At 38.6% G+C, this 12,782-nt stretch overlaps 1 protein-coding gene across 1 annotated transcript; it reads right to left on the minus strand.

Annotated features, from left to right (window-relative positions):
* Positions 1–3,747: 3,747 nt before the first annotated feature.
* Positions 3,748–11,482, minus strand: LOC146378051 (uncharacterized). The gene is made up of 9 exons (XM_084942642.1): positions 11,465–11,482; positions 9,989–10,058; positions 6,568–7,875; positions 6,004–6,032; positions 5,809–5,904; positions 5,432–5,591; positions 4,883–4,956; positions 4,439–4,534; positions 3,748–3,996 (listed from the first exon to the last, which is right to left on the minus strand). The coding sequence occupies exons 1-9, from the start codon at positions 11,480–11,482 to the stop codon at positions 3,748–3,750; spliced, it is 2,100 nt and encodes a 699-aa protein (XP_084798768.1).
* Between the last annotated feature and the right edge of the window lie 1,300 nt (positions 11,483–12,782).

A 12,782-nucleotide genomic window follows, 5' to 3' on the forward strand; every position in this document is an offset into this window, starting at 1 on the left:
GACGGTTATGTCTCGCAACACCTCGCACTCCTCAGAAGTTGCATCAAAGCTTTTTGAGGAAGTGTTGATGACCCCCGGTCAATCAAGCGGAAGTGGTCTTTTGAAATCCATCGATTGCGTAATTTTTTTTCTTCAAAAAATATTGTATTGCATTTACATCTTACTTTGTCAAAATGGACTACTGTGTTACTGTCATTAATATTATTTGATTTCTATTGATCTTGGAGAGTTAAAATTTAAAAACTGTTCAGGATGTGTGTAACGCTGATTTTTTTAAAATTATTTTTTTAAAAGCTGCTATCACAATACATGATAATATACTGTGATAACTGTACTGTATGTACTTTTGCACAGTTGGCACAGGACATACACCTTTGTGCAAAGTACAGTGCTCTGTGTGCAAAATACATAGAGCACATAATGTGTAATCACCTCTCATTTATGTATACTTTGCTAGGAAAAAGGGAAAAGGGTTCAGTGATTTCTTGAATCATCATACTGTACTGCAAATAAAGCAAAAACTCAGAGTTTGTACAGTTCTAATGAGCTCTAAAGTCATTAATTGGTATTACTACCTTTATTCTTCAACACAGCCTGAACTCTCTTGTGCAGGTTTTCTTGTTATTTCTTTAAGCAGTCTTCAGGAATAGTTCCCAGGCTCATTGAAGGACATTCAAAGCTCTTCTTTGGATGTTGGCTTCATTTTGTTCTGTTCTCTCTCAATATGATCCCACGCTGCTTCAGTAATCTAGAGGATGTAAATCCATGACTGATAGTGTTCCATTGTGTGTGTTTTTATCCCTGTTTTTAATGCACTGGCATTGTGATATTGACAAATGAAGCTGTTGCCAATGAGGCAGTTTCCAGATATTGCTGCATACATGGTAAATCACCATGCACCTACTGAAGCTTCAGTGAACAGTAGATGGATCAAGTCAAGGTCCAGATGTCTTTGGTCCTGTGCCAGGTCTTTGCTGGATTTTCCCTTCTTTTTTAAGGAAACCATTTTCAGATACTGTTCATCTGTGGCAGACAGTTTTTTTATAGGCCTGCCACTTCTTCTTTTATCCTCTGCTTGTCCAGTTTCCTGATTTATATATTTATTTTTTAGTACAGAGTGTACATTAAGAGATATAGAAAGTTTTAGCTATCAGTCCATTGGGAAATGTAAAAGTTTTTTTTATGCCTGTCAAGAAAAGATAACTTTTCTTGACAGGCTGCTAGTCTGTTATGTGCAGACACAATACTGGTTCATCCATTGCTTTTGTTGACTTTTTTAAATTCTTGAATGATTCATATGTCACAGTTAAGTGGCTTAACAAACAAACAAACCAACAAACCAAAACATTCTTCTGAAAGCAGGTATAAATACTGGACTGAAAATGAGGGAAATAAATGGTAAATAGTAAATGGCCTGTATTTGTATAGCGCTTTTACTTGGTCCTAAGGACCCCAAAGCGCTTTACACTATACACAATCATCCACCCATTCACACACACATTCACACAATGGTGATGGCAAGCTACAGAGTAGCCACAGCCACCCTGGGGCGCACTGACAGAGGCGAGGCTGCCGGACACTGGCGCCACCGGGCCCTCTGACCACCACCAGTAGGCAACGGGTGAAGTGTCTTGCCCAAGGACACAACGACCTACACTGTCGGAGCCGGGGCTCGAACCTTCCGATTACAAGATGAACGCCCAACTCTTGAGCCAGCTAATGTCCAAACCAAATCCCCAGAACACCTCCCAAAAGACCTTCAGAAAGCCTGGATAACTGTTGCTCAAGACCAGATTTTATTTACAATAAAACATAGAAAACATATCAACAGTTTGACCTGAGAAAAATGTGTAATTTTAAGGAAAACATAAGGTCATTTTGAATTTTATGGTAACAACACATCTAATTGCAGTGTGCAGTTTAGTATAGTCTTGTTGAAATACAAAAGAACTTGCCTGAAAAAGAGGTCATCTGGATAGGAGGATATGTTTCTCTTAGACCTGTATATACCTTTAAGACCAATCCAACTGTCAGAATTGCAAGTTTTTAAACTCACCGCTGATCACAAACACAGTGGTCTCTGTGCTCTTTAGGCTGGATCATCTTACACGTTTTCCAAAAAGAATTTCAAAATTCATCTGAACACAGAACAGTTTTCTACTTTTCCTCAGTCAATGAGCTTCTGTCCAAAGGAGATGCCAGCATTTCTGGATCATGTTCACATATGGCTTCTTTTTTGCATGATAGAGCTTTAACCTGTATTTGTCTACAGTATGGTGAAATATGTTCACAAACAATGTTTTCTAGAAGTCTTCTTTAACCTGTGCAAAACAGCCATTGAATAGAGATCTTCAGCCTTGGGCTTCACGCACAGTAAGTTCTTTGAATTCTTAGGATTTTTTGATGACATTATGTACTGTAGATAATGAGATGTTGAAATTTTAAGTAGAGAAACATTAAATTGTGAAATTATTCCACAATTTGTAGACAGTTTTTTGCAGTTTAGTGGAACTCTTCTTGTCTTTACTTCTGGAAAGCTCTGCCTCTCAAAGAGGCTCTTTTTATACCCAGGCATCTTACTGACCTGTTGCAGTTAACCTAGTTAGCTGTAAAATGTTCCTCAAGCTGCTTCTTTTTAGGACCACTTACCTTTTCAGCCTTTTGTTGCCTTTGTCCCAAATGTTTTGGGACGTTTTGCTGCCCTAAAATTCAAATTACTAATTCATTGAACAGCTTATAACTTAGACATGTAAAACATGGCTTCACATCTAGCAACAGTCAGTATTTTTTGCAATGTAAAGATTATTCTAAAAAGTAACAGGTAACTGGAGCTATGGATAAAAAAACACAAAACAAGGGAATTTATGTGATTACTTTATGAACTTAGGTTGAGGGAATGTAGACTTTGCTAAATCGCGATCCACTAAGTACACTCTGAAAGCTGTAGCTGGGGGAAAACTTATCAGACATATTACATAAGATTTATTTTATTTTAAGGCATTTTTGATAGTGTACAGTGCACAAAACTAGAATTCACATATTCTAATTTCATTTAGCATTGATGCGACATGAATGTACCACAAAATATACTTTGTAAATCATATAGTAAATACCTCAAAATCACAAAATGTAGCTAAGTGTACTGACTTGCATATGTCATTAATGTTACATCTATAGGAATTATTCAACAAACCTTTAAAAGACAACTCCCTGTTACAGCACAACATTTGTGTTTTATAAAGTGCATATAGTTGTGGCTGCATTGCTACAACAAAAGCTTGAAGAAGAGATTTCATCTTATATCAATAATGGCAATGGATAAGGACATTTCAGAATGTACAACAAGGTACTTAGCAGTTTAAAATAACTTAAAAGTTTATTTTACTTTATCAATCTGTTGCTTATAAAGATCACTTGTGCCCTACATGTGAACTGATATGATGGCCGGGTTGCTTCTGGCTTGTTTTTCTGGATTCCTGAAAATAGTATTTCATAGAGAAATACTGTTCAAAGCCATTTCAGTGGTCTGGAACCAGACATAAACGGGACTGGAAAGTTTAAACAAGAAACACAATCAACATTGCAATTAATGTTTTCCATATTTCCATACCTATACAATTACATATGAATATAAAAATATTCATATGAATATCTTTTCTACATTTTCTTTGTAACTTTGGAGAAACTAGGAGTTACACAAAGCGCTACTTACCTAATAACGCACACAGCAATTGAGCAAGCATGTTCTCAAAGCAGAAAAGCGATAGCAACAATACAAAGTAAGGAAGCTATCAGTTCTGTGTGAAGATATGGACCTCTTGTGGCAAAAGAGGGAACATTTAGTGTGCCATTCAACCATAGGCAAGAGGTCATTGTGGCATTGCAGCACTCCAGATTACATGGAGGTTTGGTAGAAGCCTTGCAAGCAGTGTAGCCAGTGCAGTTGGTGCAACCCGCTGTCCATTTTGTGGCAGTATCTGTAGACTCATTTTTCAGCTGCAAAGACAATGAGTAAGAAAGATCGGTGTAGGGCCTATGAATGGTAAAAACTGTAAATATGAGGCTAATGAAGTTTGTTTATTCATGCTCATAAAACGTATCGTAGAGGTACTTCTTATGTTTGTTTTTCAGATTCTTTTGTATAAATAATTTATTCCTTAACCGATTCAAATAAAAAGCTATTTTGAGTTCATATTGGTACATCTTATGCCCCCTGGTTCCTTTTTCTTGTATATTCTCCAAATTTTGATAAATTCAGAAAGTAAATTCATAGATTTATAACTGAGTTTGTGCTGAAGCAAGGATAGCATGAAGACGGTGTCAGCTTTAAAAGCACTAAACAAACAGAAATACGAGTGTGTAGAAGCTCAGCAAAAACAACTGCAACGAGGCTGAAAAAATGAATGAATGTTATATTTATGCTATTGAATGTTCTTACCTGACAATGTGGTTCTGAGGAGGAACACATTTGTAGCATGGTGAAACTTGTATAGCACTTTGCGCCGGTGCATGTACCAGAACGGCACTTGTTTCCCTGACAAAAACAGCAGCGCAAGAAACATAAAACTTATTTCAAACCAAGTCTCATTTACACTGCTGGACAAAGTGGTTTTTCAGTTCACACTCCATTAACTTGTTAAATTGTTGACAGGCAGTTTATTAACCAGTCAAAGATAATCATCATTAGAAAAAAAGGTAATACTTTTCTTAAACATAGTGATTCTGTTGGAAGCAAGGACCAGAGGAAGTTTGTAGCTGACATTTAAGAAAAGGGGACTGTGGTGTTAAAGGCCAAATTAGTTTTGTTTAGTGATACACAGCCTTCTTCCCGCATGCACATTTGCTTGCCAAAAGATTCATTCATGCAACCAGCAGTTCTTACCTTGTTTGCTGTTGTTTGACTGGTAGTAGTTGTAGTAGGGGCCTGCGTGGTTGTTGGTTTTGTGGTTTGAGTTCCTAAAAGTAGATAAAGGAGAAGAACAAAACAATATACAGTGATGTTTTTTTTTTTTAAGATTTAAAAATTTATCATTTGTAAAGACAACAGGAGCATGGTAATTTAAGGAGTTTGGAGAGAAAAGCATCTGGACTTCTTTAAGTTGCTTGAAGACTTGCTAGGGTCACCCTTGGCTCGTGTAATTAGGTAGAGGATCATTAGGGGGTCCATTGTCCCTCTTGGGGGGGGGGGGGCAGTCCCACAAGGCTTAAATCTGGGACTCTCCACCATTTGACCATAGAACTGAAGAAGCTTCTCAGATGACAGATGAAACGTCTTAAAGCAACTTAAAGAAGTCCAGATGCTTTTCTCTCCAAGCTCCTTTGACTACGATGACCTGGATGACTGAGAACCTTCACAGACATATGAGCATGGTAAGACATAAAAGCTTTATGAGTGCTCTAATGAAGTGATTTAAAAGAAAGTTGTAGTTACCATTGGTTGTTATGCTCATCATGGATGCAAAAGTGTAATTGAGACAGCCAGTGAAATTACAGCAGTTCACAGCACAGTTGGTCTGAGAGGCATTCTTGCAGCTGTCAGCACAAGAGTTGCTGCAGCTGGCAGTATACCACATGTCTGTTTGCCTTAACAACTGAGATATAACAGAAAGATTAGAGAGACGCATCTAATTTCTTTAATTTCTATACTATGATCATTTATTTAGAAAAAATAAATGTATTTTCCCTTTAATAGTCAGTTATAGATACAATGCAATCTTTTGACTGCTCAATTCCTTAAAAAGAGGGATTTGTAATTGCTATGGCTCAAATACTTTCTTAGTTTTTAGTGCCATTTGCTGACTGCCCTACCTGACAACAATTATCGACAGCACACGGAGTGGTGTTCTGACTGATGTACATTGAATAGCAGTCAGAGTAGTTACAGTTGAATGAGGGGCAGTATATCTGTATTTGAGAGAATTAAAAGGCATGTGATGAAGAGGCTTGAAGGAATGAAAAACACTCATAGATAAGTGAACAGAAGAAGGAGAATATTTGACTTGCCTTAGTGGTTCCATTCTCAGTCATGTCACCTGTGATAGAGAGACAGATGTCATGACTGGAGTTTTTTAAAGCAACACAATATTGATCGTAAAAGATCTATTTAATTTTGATGCAAGAACAAATTAAAATATGAATGAATGAAAAAAAGAAAAAATGAATGAATAAAAAATACCCCTCCCCAAACAAACAAACAAACAGCAAAACACACACATACTAAATGAATGAATGAATGAACAAATAAGTAAGGAAATAAATACATAAAAAACTGACTGGTGTTCATCTTTGTGGTTAAAGAACTGGTGCCCAAAGTCAAGGAGGAAGATGAAGTGTTAGTTGCCGTGGTGGGTTTGGTCGTAGAATCAACTGGAGACAAGGAATTGATTGATTGATTGATTGATTATTAATTTATTTTGATCATGTAAACAATATACAAGTACATTTAGCAAAGACTTGAAGAGACAAAATGTTATACAAAACAAAGCTAATACATTTCAATATTGCTTCAACTTTACCGATTCAGTTTGTTAAGTTTGTTGTTGAATTAGTAGAATTGGCTGAATTATAAGAGTGGATAGAAGTTAAAGATACAGCATTGCCAAAGGCTTTTGTATTGGTACCAGTGCTTGGTGACCCTCCTGAGTTGGGAGGATTGAGTAGTGATAGATACTGAGTTTCCGGAGATGTGTATATTTGTCAGGGATTGCGTGTCAGTAAATGCTATACCTGTGTAAGTGGGTAAGGTTGTGTGGAATTGCGTTGTGGTGGGTAAATCGACTATAGAAGCAGGTGTAGTTGTGGGGGACTGGCTGGTGGTCAATGCTGTGCCTGTGGATGTGGGGGACTCGCTGGTGGTTGATGCTGTGCCTGTGGATGTGGGGGACTCGCTGGTGGTTGATGCTGTGCCTGTGGATGTGGGGGACTGGCTATTGGTTGATGCTGTTCCTGTTAATGTGGATGCGGGGGACTCACTGGCTGTTGATGCTGTGCCTGTGGATGTGGGGGACTCACTGGTGGTTGATGCTGTGCCTGTGGATGTGGGGGACTGGCTATTGGTTGATGCTGTTCCTGTTAATGTGGATGCGGGGGACTCACTGGTGGTTGATGCTGTGCCTGTGGATGTAGATGTGGGGGACTCACTGGTGGTTGATGCTGTGCCTGTTAATGTGGATGTGGGGGAGTCGCTGGCTGTTGATGCTGTGGCTGTGGATGTGGAGGACTGGCTGGTGGTCAGATCTGTTCCTGTTAGTGTGGATGCAGGGGACTCACTGGCGGTTGATGCTGTGCCTGTTAATGTGGATGTGGGGGACTCACTGGTGGTTGATGCTGTGCCTGTCGATGTGGGGGACTGGCTGGCAGTTGATGCTGTGCCTGTGGATGTGGGGGACTGGCTGGCAGTTGATGCTGTGCCTGTGGATGTGGGGGACTGGCTGGCAGTTGATGCTGTGCCTGTGGATGTGGGGGACTCGCTGGGGGTTGATGCTGTGCCTGTGGATGTAGGGGACTGGCTGGCAGTTGATGCTGTGCCTGTGGATGTAGGGGACTGGCTGGTGGTTGATGCTGTGCCTGTGGATGTGGGGGACTCGCTGGTGGTTGATGCTGTGCCTGTGGATGTGGGGGACTCGCTGGTGGTTGATGCTGTGCCTGTGGATGTGGGGGACTCACCGGTGGTTGATGTTTTGCCTGCCGATGTGGACTGGCTGGTGGCTGAGGAAGAATGGGTAGTGAGCACTGTAATACCTTCATTGGTGGTAGAAGAGGGCTGGTTGGTACTGGATGCTGTTGAGCTTTGTGGGGTGGTAGTGGTTGCTCCTGATACTCCTGATACTAACATGGATAGCAGAAATAGTCCTAAAGGGAGGACTCGCAGAATACCTGTAAAGCATAAATAAAACATAATAAGACAGGATTGGGTGGATTTTTTTTAACAACATTGCATAATGTGTATGGACTGGGTTTTTTGGGAAACTTTTTATAAAATTCTCTAATATTATGGTGATCAGAGAATAAATCATAATGAGTGATGATATTTATCAAGGTTTTCATGCAATATCTTAGCTTCTATTTGAAAGACTGGCACAAACACCAGGTAACTGGTTCTGAATATGCCTTACCCTTTTTTATCCAGGTGCAAATCAACATAAAAACGATATATTACAGATTCACAATATGAGCAAACTATTTTGTTTTTTACTTATGCTGATAAAACTATAAATCTGTTAAAAAATACCGGGCCTAAGATGTTTATATATCTATATAGTGCCCTCGGGTTTGGCACCAATGCTATTGAAGCTTACCTTGGAACATGAGCAAAAGATATATAACTGGCTCAGACGTCGCCTGAAAAGTTCCCCATCAGGTGTTGACAAACCAGGACATACTGAACATGGACATACATGCACAAGAACTGGCATATGGAATTTATGAAATGCTACTATGCCAGCTGATCCAATGACAAAAGTCGCAGAGCATGTTTGAAGTTTGATTGAGTAGAAAGCAATCACCTGGCAGATCAGTGCAATAACCTCAAATGAAGACAGCGATTTTCAGAACTGGTGAAGTCATATACTCCACTGGTTCTGAATGAAAAAGAGTCACAACAAGATGTCCATAACTGAGGCTCTAGAAAGTGCCAAACAAAGGCTCACAGCCCTGGCCAGTAGGCTGAAGAGATATATCACAGAAGGAGAGCTGAAGAGAATAAATGATCTATTATAATAAATTTGTCAGTGTATTGATCCCTGGCTTCTCCAGTTTACATGTGAATTCTTGGGCAAGATACCGAACCCAGAGTTTCCCCAGTGCTCCCATGAATGCATCTTGTGAATATAAAAATTTTGATAAAAGTCCTGTATGAATGTGCATGAAATTGGGTAAATGAGAAAACTGTTTTCAGTGCTCAGATTGAGTGGAAAGTATATAAGTGCCAATCTATTTACACTCATGTCCCATTATAATAAACAGATACTTAACACTGTCCTTAACATCAGCTGTTAGGACTGTCATTCTTAATATTTAGCATAATGCATGATTGTACCTGAATTTTGCATTACAGAGATTATTTTATGATATCATTATGATGGTAGGATAGCTGGACTATTTAACCAACAGCCCTATGAAGCAAAATTTAGTACAATGATGCATTATGCTCAATATTCAGAAAGATAATCCTAGTGGCTCCATAGTGTATTGATTTTCACACGTGCCTAACAAGCAAAGGTTTCCTTTGTTCAATCTTAGAAGGAAGCACAAAACCTTTTCAGGTTTTGTCAGGAAGGGCGTCTTGCATAAAAAGTATGTCAAATTAAATGTGGGTTACCTGCTAAGACAACCCCCTTTCAATAAAGGAGCAGTCAAAAGTAGTTTTTACTGGTAATAACATTTCTTACAAGCTGAGACACATAAACATGTGTCTCTAGCAACCACAGACTGACTGTAATCATGGAAGCTTGTATTTATCTGCAGCAAGGCATGCCACTCTGGTGCACAGGTACCATGCCAACATGCGTGTGTCATCTTTTTATTCATGAGAGAACAGTATGACATCTTTGCTTTAGGGACATTTGCACTGGGGTCCCATAGTTTCAGTGGCTAGATGTGCATTTGTTTCTTCAAAAACATGCAAGACCTGAGCCTTAATGGATGCAAGTTCCTTCGTGAGACATGCATATTGCCTATTAAACCAGCCAAATCCCAGTAATTTTATCTGATTTTCTCTATTCTGAACATACAACAAATACTCCATGTCTTCTTTTTCCATTCCTTAGTTTTATTCCTTTCCTAACTTCAAGTCTAAGCTGCTACAGAGGGCGCAATATGCTTGAAACATTAAAGTTGTGCAAAGTTTTTTCTTAAATGATAGGCAGGATGGGTGGAAAATAAACAACCCTAAAACATATTGATTGAGTCTCCATTTCACCTGTGTAACAGAATATATATGTCACCGAGAACAGTGCTTTTAAATAGAGAATAAAATACAAACTCATACCTGTGTCTTTTATAAAAGTAGTGGAGGTCATTATGCCACTGCCTGAAAGGGAGGGAGCTCTTCGTCCAGCCTGTAATTATATAATACCCATCAAATTCCCAGTAAACTCATTATCAGCATGAAAGAACATCTTGCATTGTCCTTCCTTTTTTTAATACCCACTGAGTTGTACTCAAAATTGAAGATTAATCTCACCAAGATAAATAAACTAAACAATAACTGCATTTCTGTATTGACAAGGTCTGTATCGGTGGGCACAGTTCACACTGTTTACCCACGGTAATAGGTCTCTGAATTACAGCCATGCTCATTCATTGTAACACACCTGGGCACTTTGTTTGATCTGTGACAGCGTCGATGGTCATCAGTGATCTTATCTTTTCACAAATCTCCAATTGTTCTGGTGAAACTGATCTCATAATTGTTTGGTTGAGTTACAATATAAGAAATTTAAAAGTAATGTGATATGTGACATTTAAACCTGTTGTGCTTTTTTTTTTGCACAGTTTCTCAAGGAATTAGTTTCAGCATTTTCTGGTACTTTTTTTTAACCAGCACTGCATGGTAATCCCCCCTATGAGGTAAAGTTTAGTTTTGTGTAGTGACACATAATTGTTTTTTAAGTGTCTTGCAGTGCAGTGAACACAATTAAAATGTGTTTGTTCCATGCTCAGTGCCCCTGGGAGAGCCACTAAGCAGCATGGCTTGTTTTTTCCTCTTCTTCCTTGGATCCCAGGGTGGCCTCCTATGGGCTCTCCACCCTGGAAACTGACCAACAACAGTGGCCATTTTAGCTTCCATGTCAAAATGCAGTTTAATTAGGAAAACTGGCAAGAATTTCTTGGTTTGGTGCAAGCTGTTTACTCTTAATGATGCCAATATACCTATTGTAGTGTCCTCCTTACACAAACTTCCTGTTTACATCATCTTATTGGTAAACTGCTGCTGCAAGACTCAGTCGATGTACTAGTTAGTGTTTGGCAAAAGCAGTCATGAATGATGTAATGTTTTGGGAATATTAGGAGGTTTCAGGGAAGGAATTAGTTGTATTAGCAACTGCCTATTCTATAAAGAGCAATGGAGAATAGGCAACATGCTACAAACAGAACACCTGAGTATAAATTTTTAAATGATTTTGTAATCAAAATCCTCAAAGTGGTTCATTTTATGGACATCATAGCACTAAATGTTTTTGAGACTGAGACTGAATATTACATTTTAAATATTAAGGCATATAAACCTTTATTCAAATATTAGAAAAAACATTAGAAAACCATATTCACCATATTTGCATATGTAATATGTAAAATAATATTTGTAACTGAAAAACGTACAATAAAAAACAAAGAAAACATCAGCCTGTTGTATAATTATCCAGCTTCAATGGAGCCGCCTGCTTGCTATGGTAAATATAGCTTAAGGAATTTAAGTAAAACTAACAAAGTCCATCATTCAAAATTGGTAAAATCCACTCACCTGTGGTGCACTGGGCATGGTTTGTCTCAGCTGTGGTTGAAGTGAATGAGCTTTCTCCCACTGCAGAGTTCTCTCTTGCTCTCTGTCACCTCCCCTGTTTGCTTCCTGCTGATAGCACTGCTGATAGCAACGCAATAAGAACAAATTCTCAGCTGGACACTTATTCAAGCGTGAGAGGAGGAGACTAAAGGCTTGCACTTGCTGGATGCCCCACAATTGATGTTGTAATGATGCCATGTAAAAAACATTTGTACATTTTCCTGTCTTAGTTCACCATAAAAGACGATATTACTTTACAGTACTCACACAGTTTTGATTACTCTGAGTTCAAATAAAAGTGTACATACCGAAACTTACAATTAACTGAAATAACTGAGTGGATTAAGCCTGCACTTGTCTATGAGAGCACAGGTGAGATTTCAGTGTCCTGTGTGTTGATTGTATAGGGGGCCTCTTGGTTTCGGTTCAACACAATGTGAAATTAGACCCCCTTCTCTCTCCCAGCCATACGCCCCCTCTGCACGCTACAATTCGCTCTTTGTGGCTCAAAGAACATAAAATTCTTGGGCATGACACCAAAGAGCCTTGCACAATTTAGGTGACAGAAGTCCTTCCTTTTTTCACTGCAGCTCCAATAATAATAACGACATTTTGTCGGCTATGTATGGATAATTGTATGAAAATAACCCTCAAAACAGGAGTTTTCTGGATTTCTAAATTAGGTGGAAAATCTGACTCTGACTTTGAACCTTATTTGTACTTTCATTTAACGTTAGAGATTTCTCATTAGGCAGTGTTTGAGCTATTTTACTGTTAATTATATAAACATATTTAGAGATAATAGTGATTAAAAGACATAAAATGGTATAGAATATCTTATTTTAAAAACATAACAGAACAAGAGAACGTTTTTTCTTATTACACATCTTTGAAGTAATTTATTGGCCAAACCTATCAGGAATCACTCGCAGCACAACCTAAAGGTTAAAAGTTTGGACAGTGATCTCCTCATCTCCAGCAGAGATGTCCCACTGACACCTAAAATACCATTAAATTTAAGATTTAAGTCCTAAAAGCAGGTAATGAGAACTTATTATCATAATTAATTATGCGCCTAATTAATGGGATTGCATTGGGGTGTAAGTGGACACCCTCATTTTGAGTGAGATGATGTGAACTAAAGACATTTATTGGTGCTAAACATCTTCTTTTTCCCATTTTGAAAATTGTAACCTCAGGTTTTTGGTGGTGTGGGAACAACTCAGTAGACTGATCTTTGAAAAGCTCAGACCAGCCCATTGGACAAGAACAATTATTC

Source organism: Perissodus microlepis, chromosome 11, assembly GCF_051167445.1.
Source record: "Perissodus microlepis isolate ML-2025 ecotype Zambia chromosome 11, ASM5116744v1, whole genome shotgun sequence".
Lineage (NCBI taxonomy): Eukaryota > Metazoa > Chordata > Actinopteri > Cichliformes > Cichlidae > Perissodus > Perissodus microlepis.

Excerpts from the sequence above, each read along its gene's own strand:
- LOC146378051 (XM_084942642.1), bottom strand. Across the intron at positions 5,905-6,003 it reads CTGAGAATGGAACCACTAAG|ATATACTGCCCCTCATTCAA; the intron begins GCAAGTCAAATA and ends TCTCAAATACAG. Across the intron at positions 3,997-4,438 it reads CCTCAGAACCACATTGTCAG|CTGAAAAATGAGTCTACAGA; the intron begins GTAAGAACATTC and ends TTGTCTTTGCAG.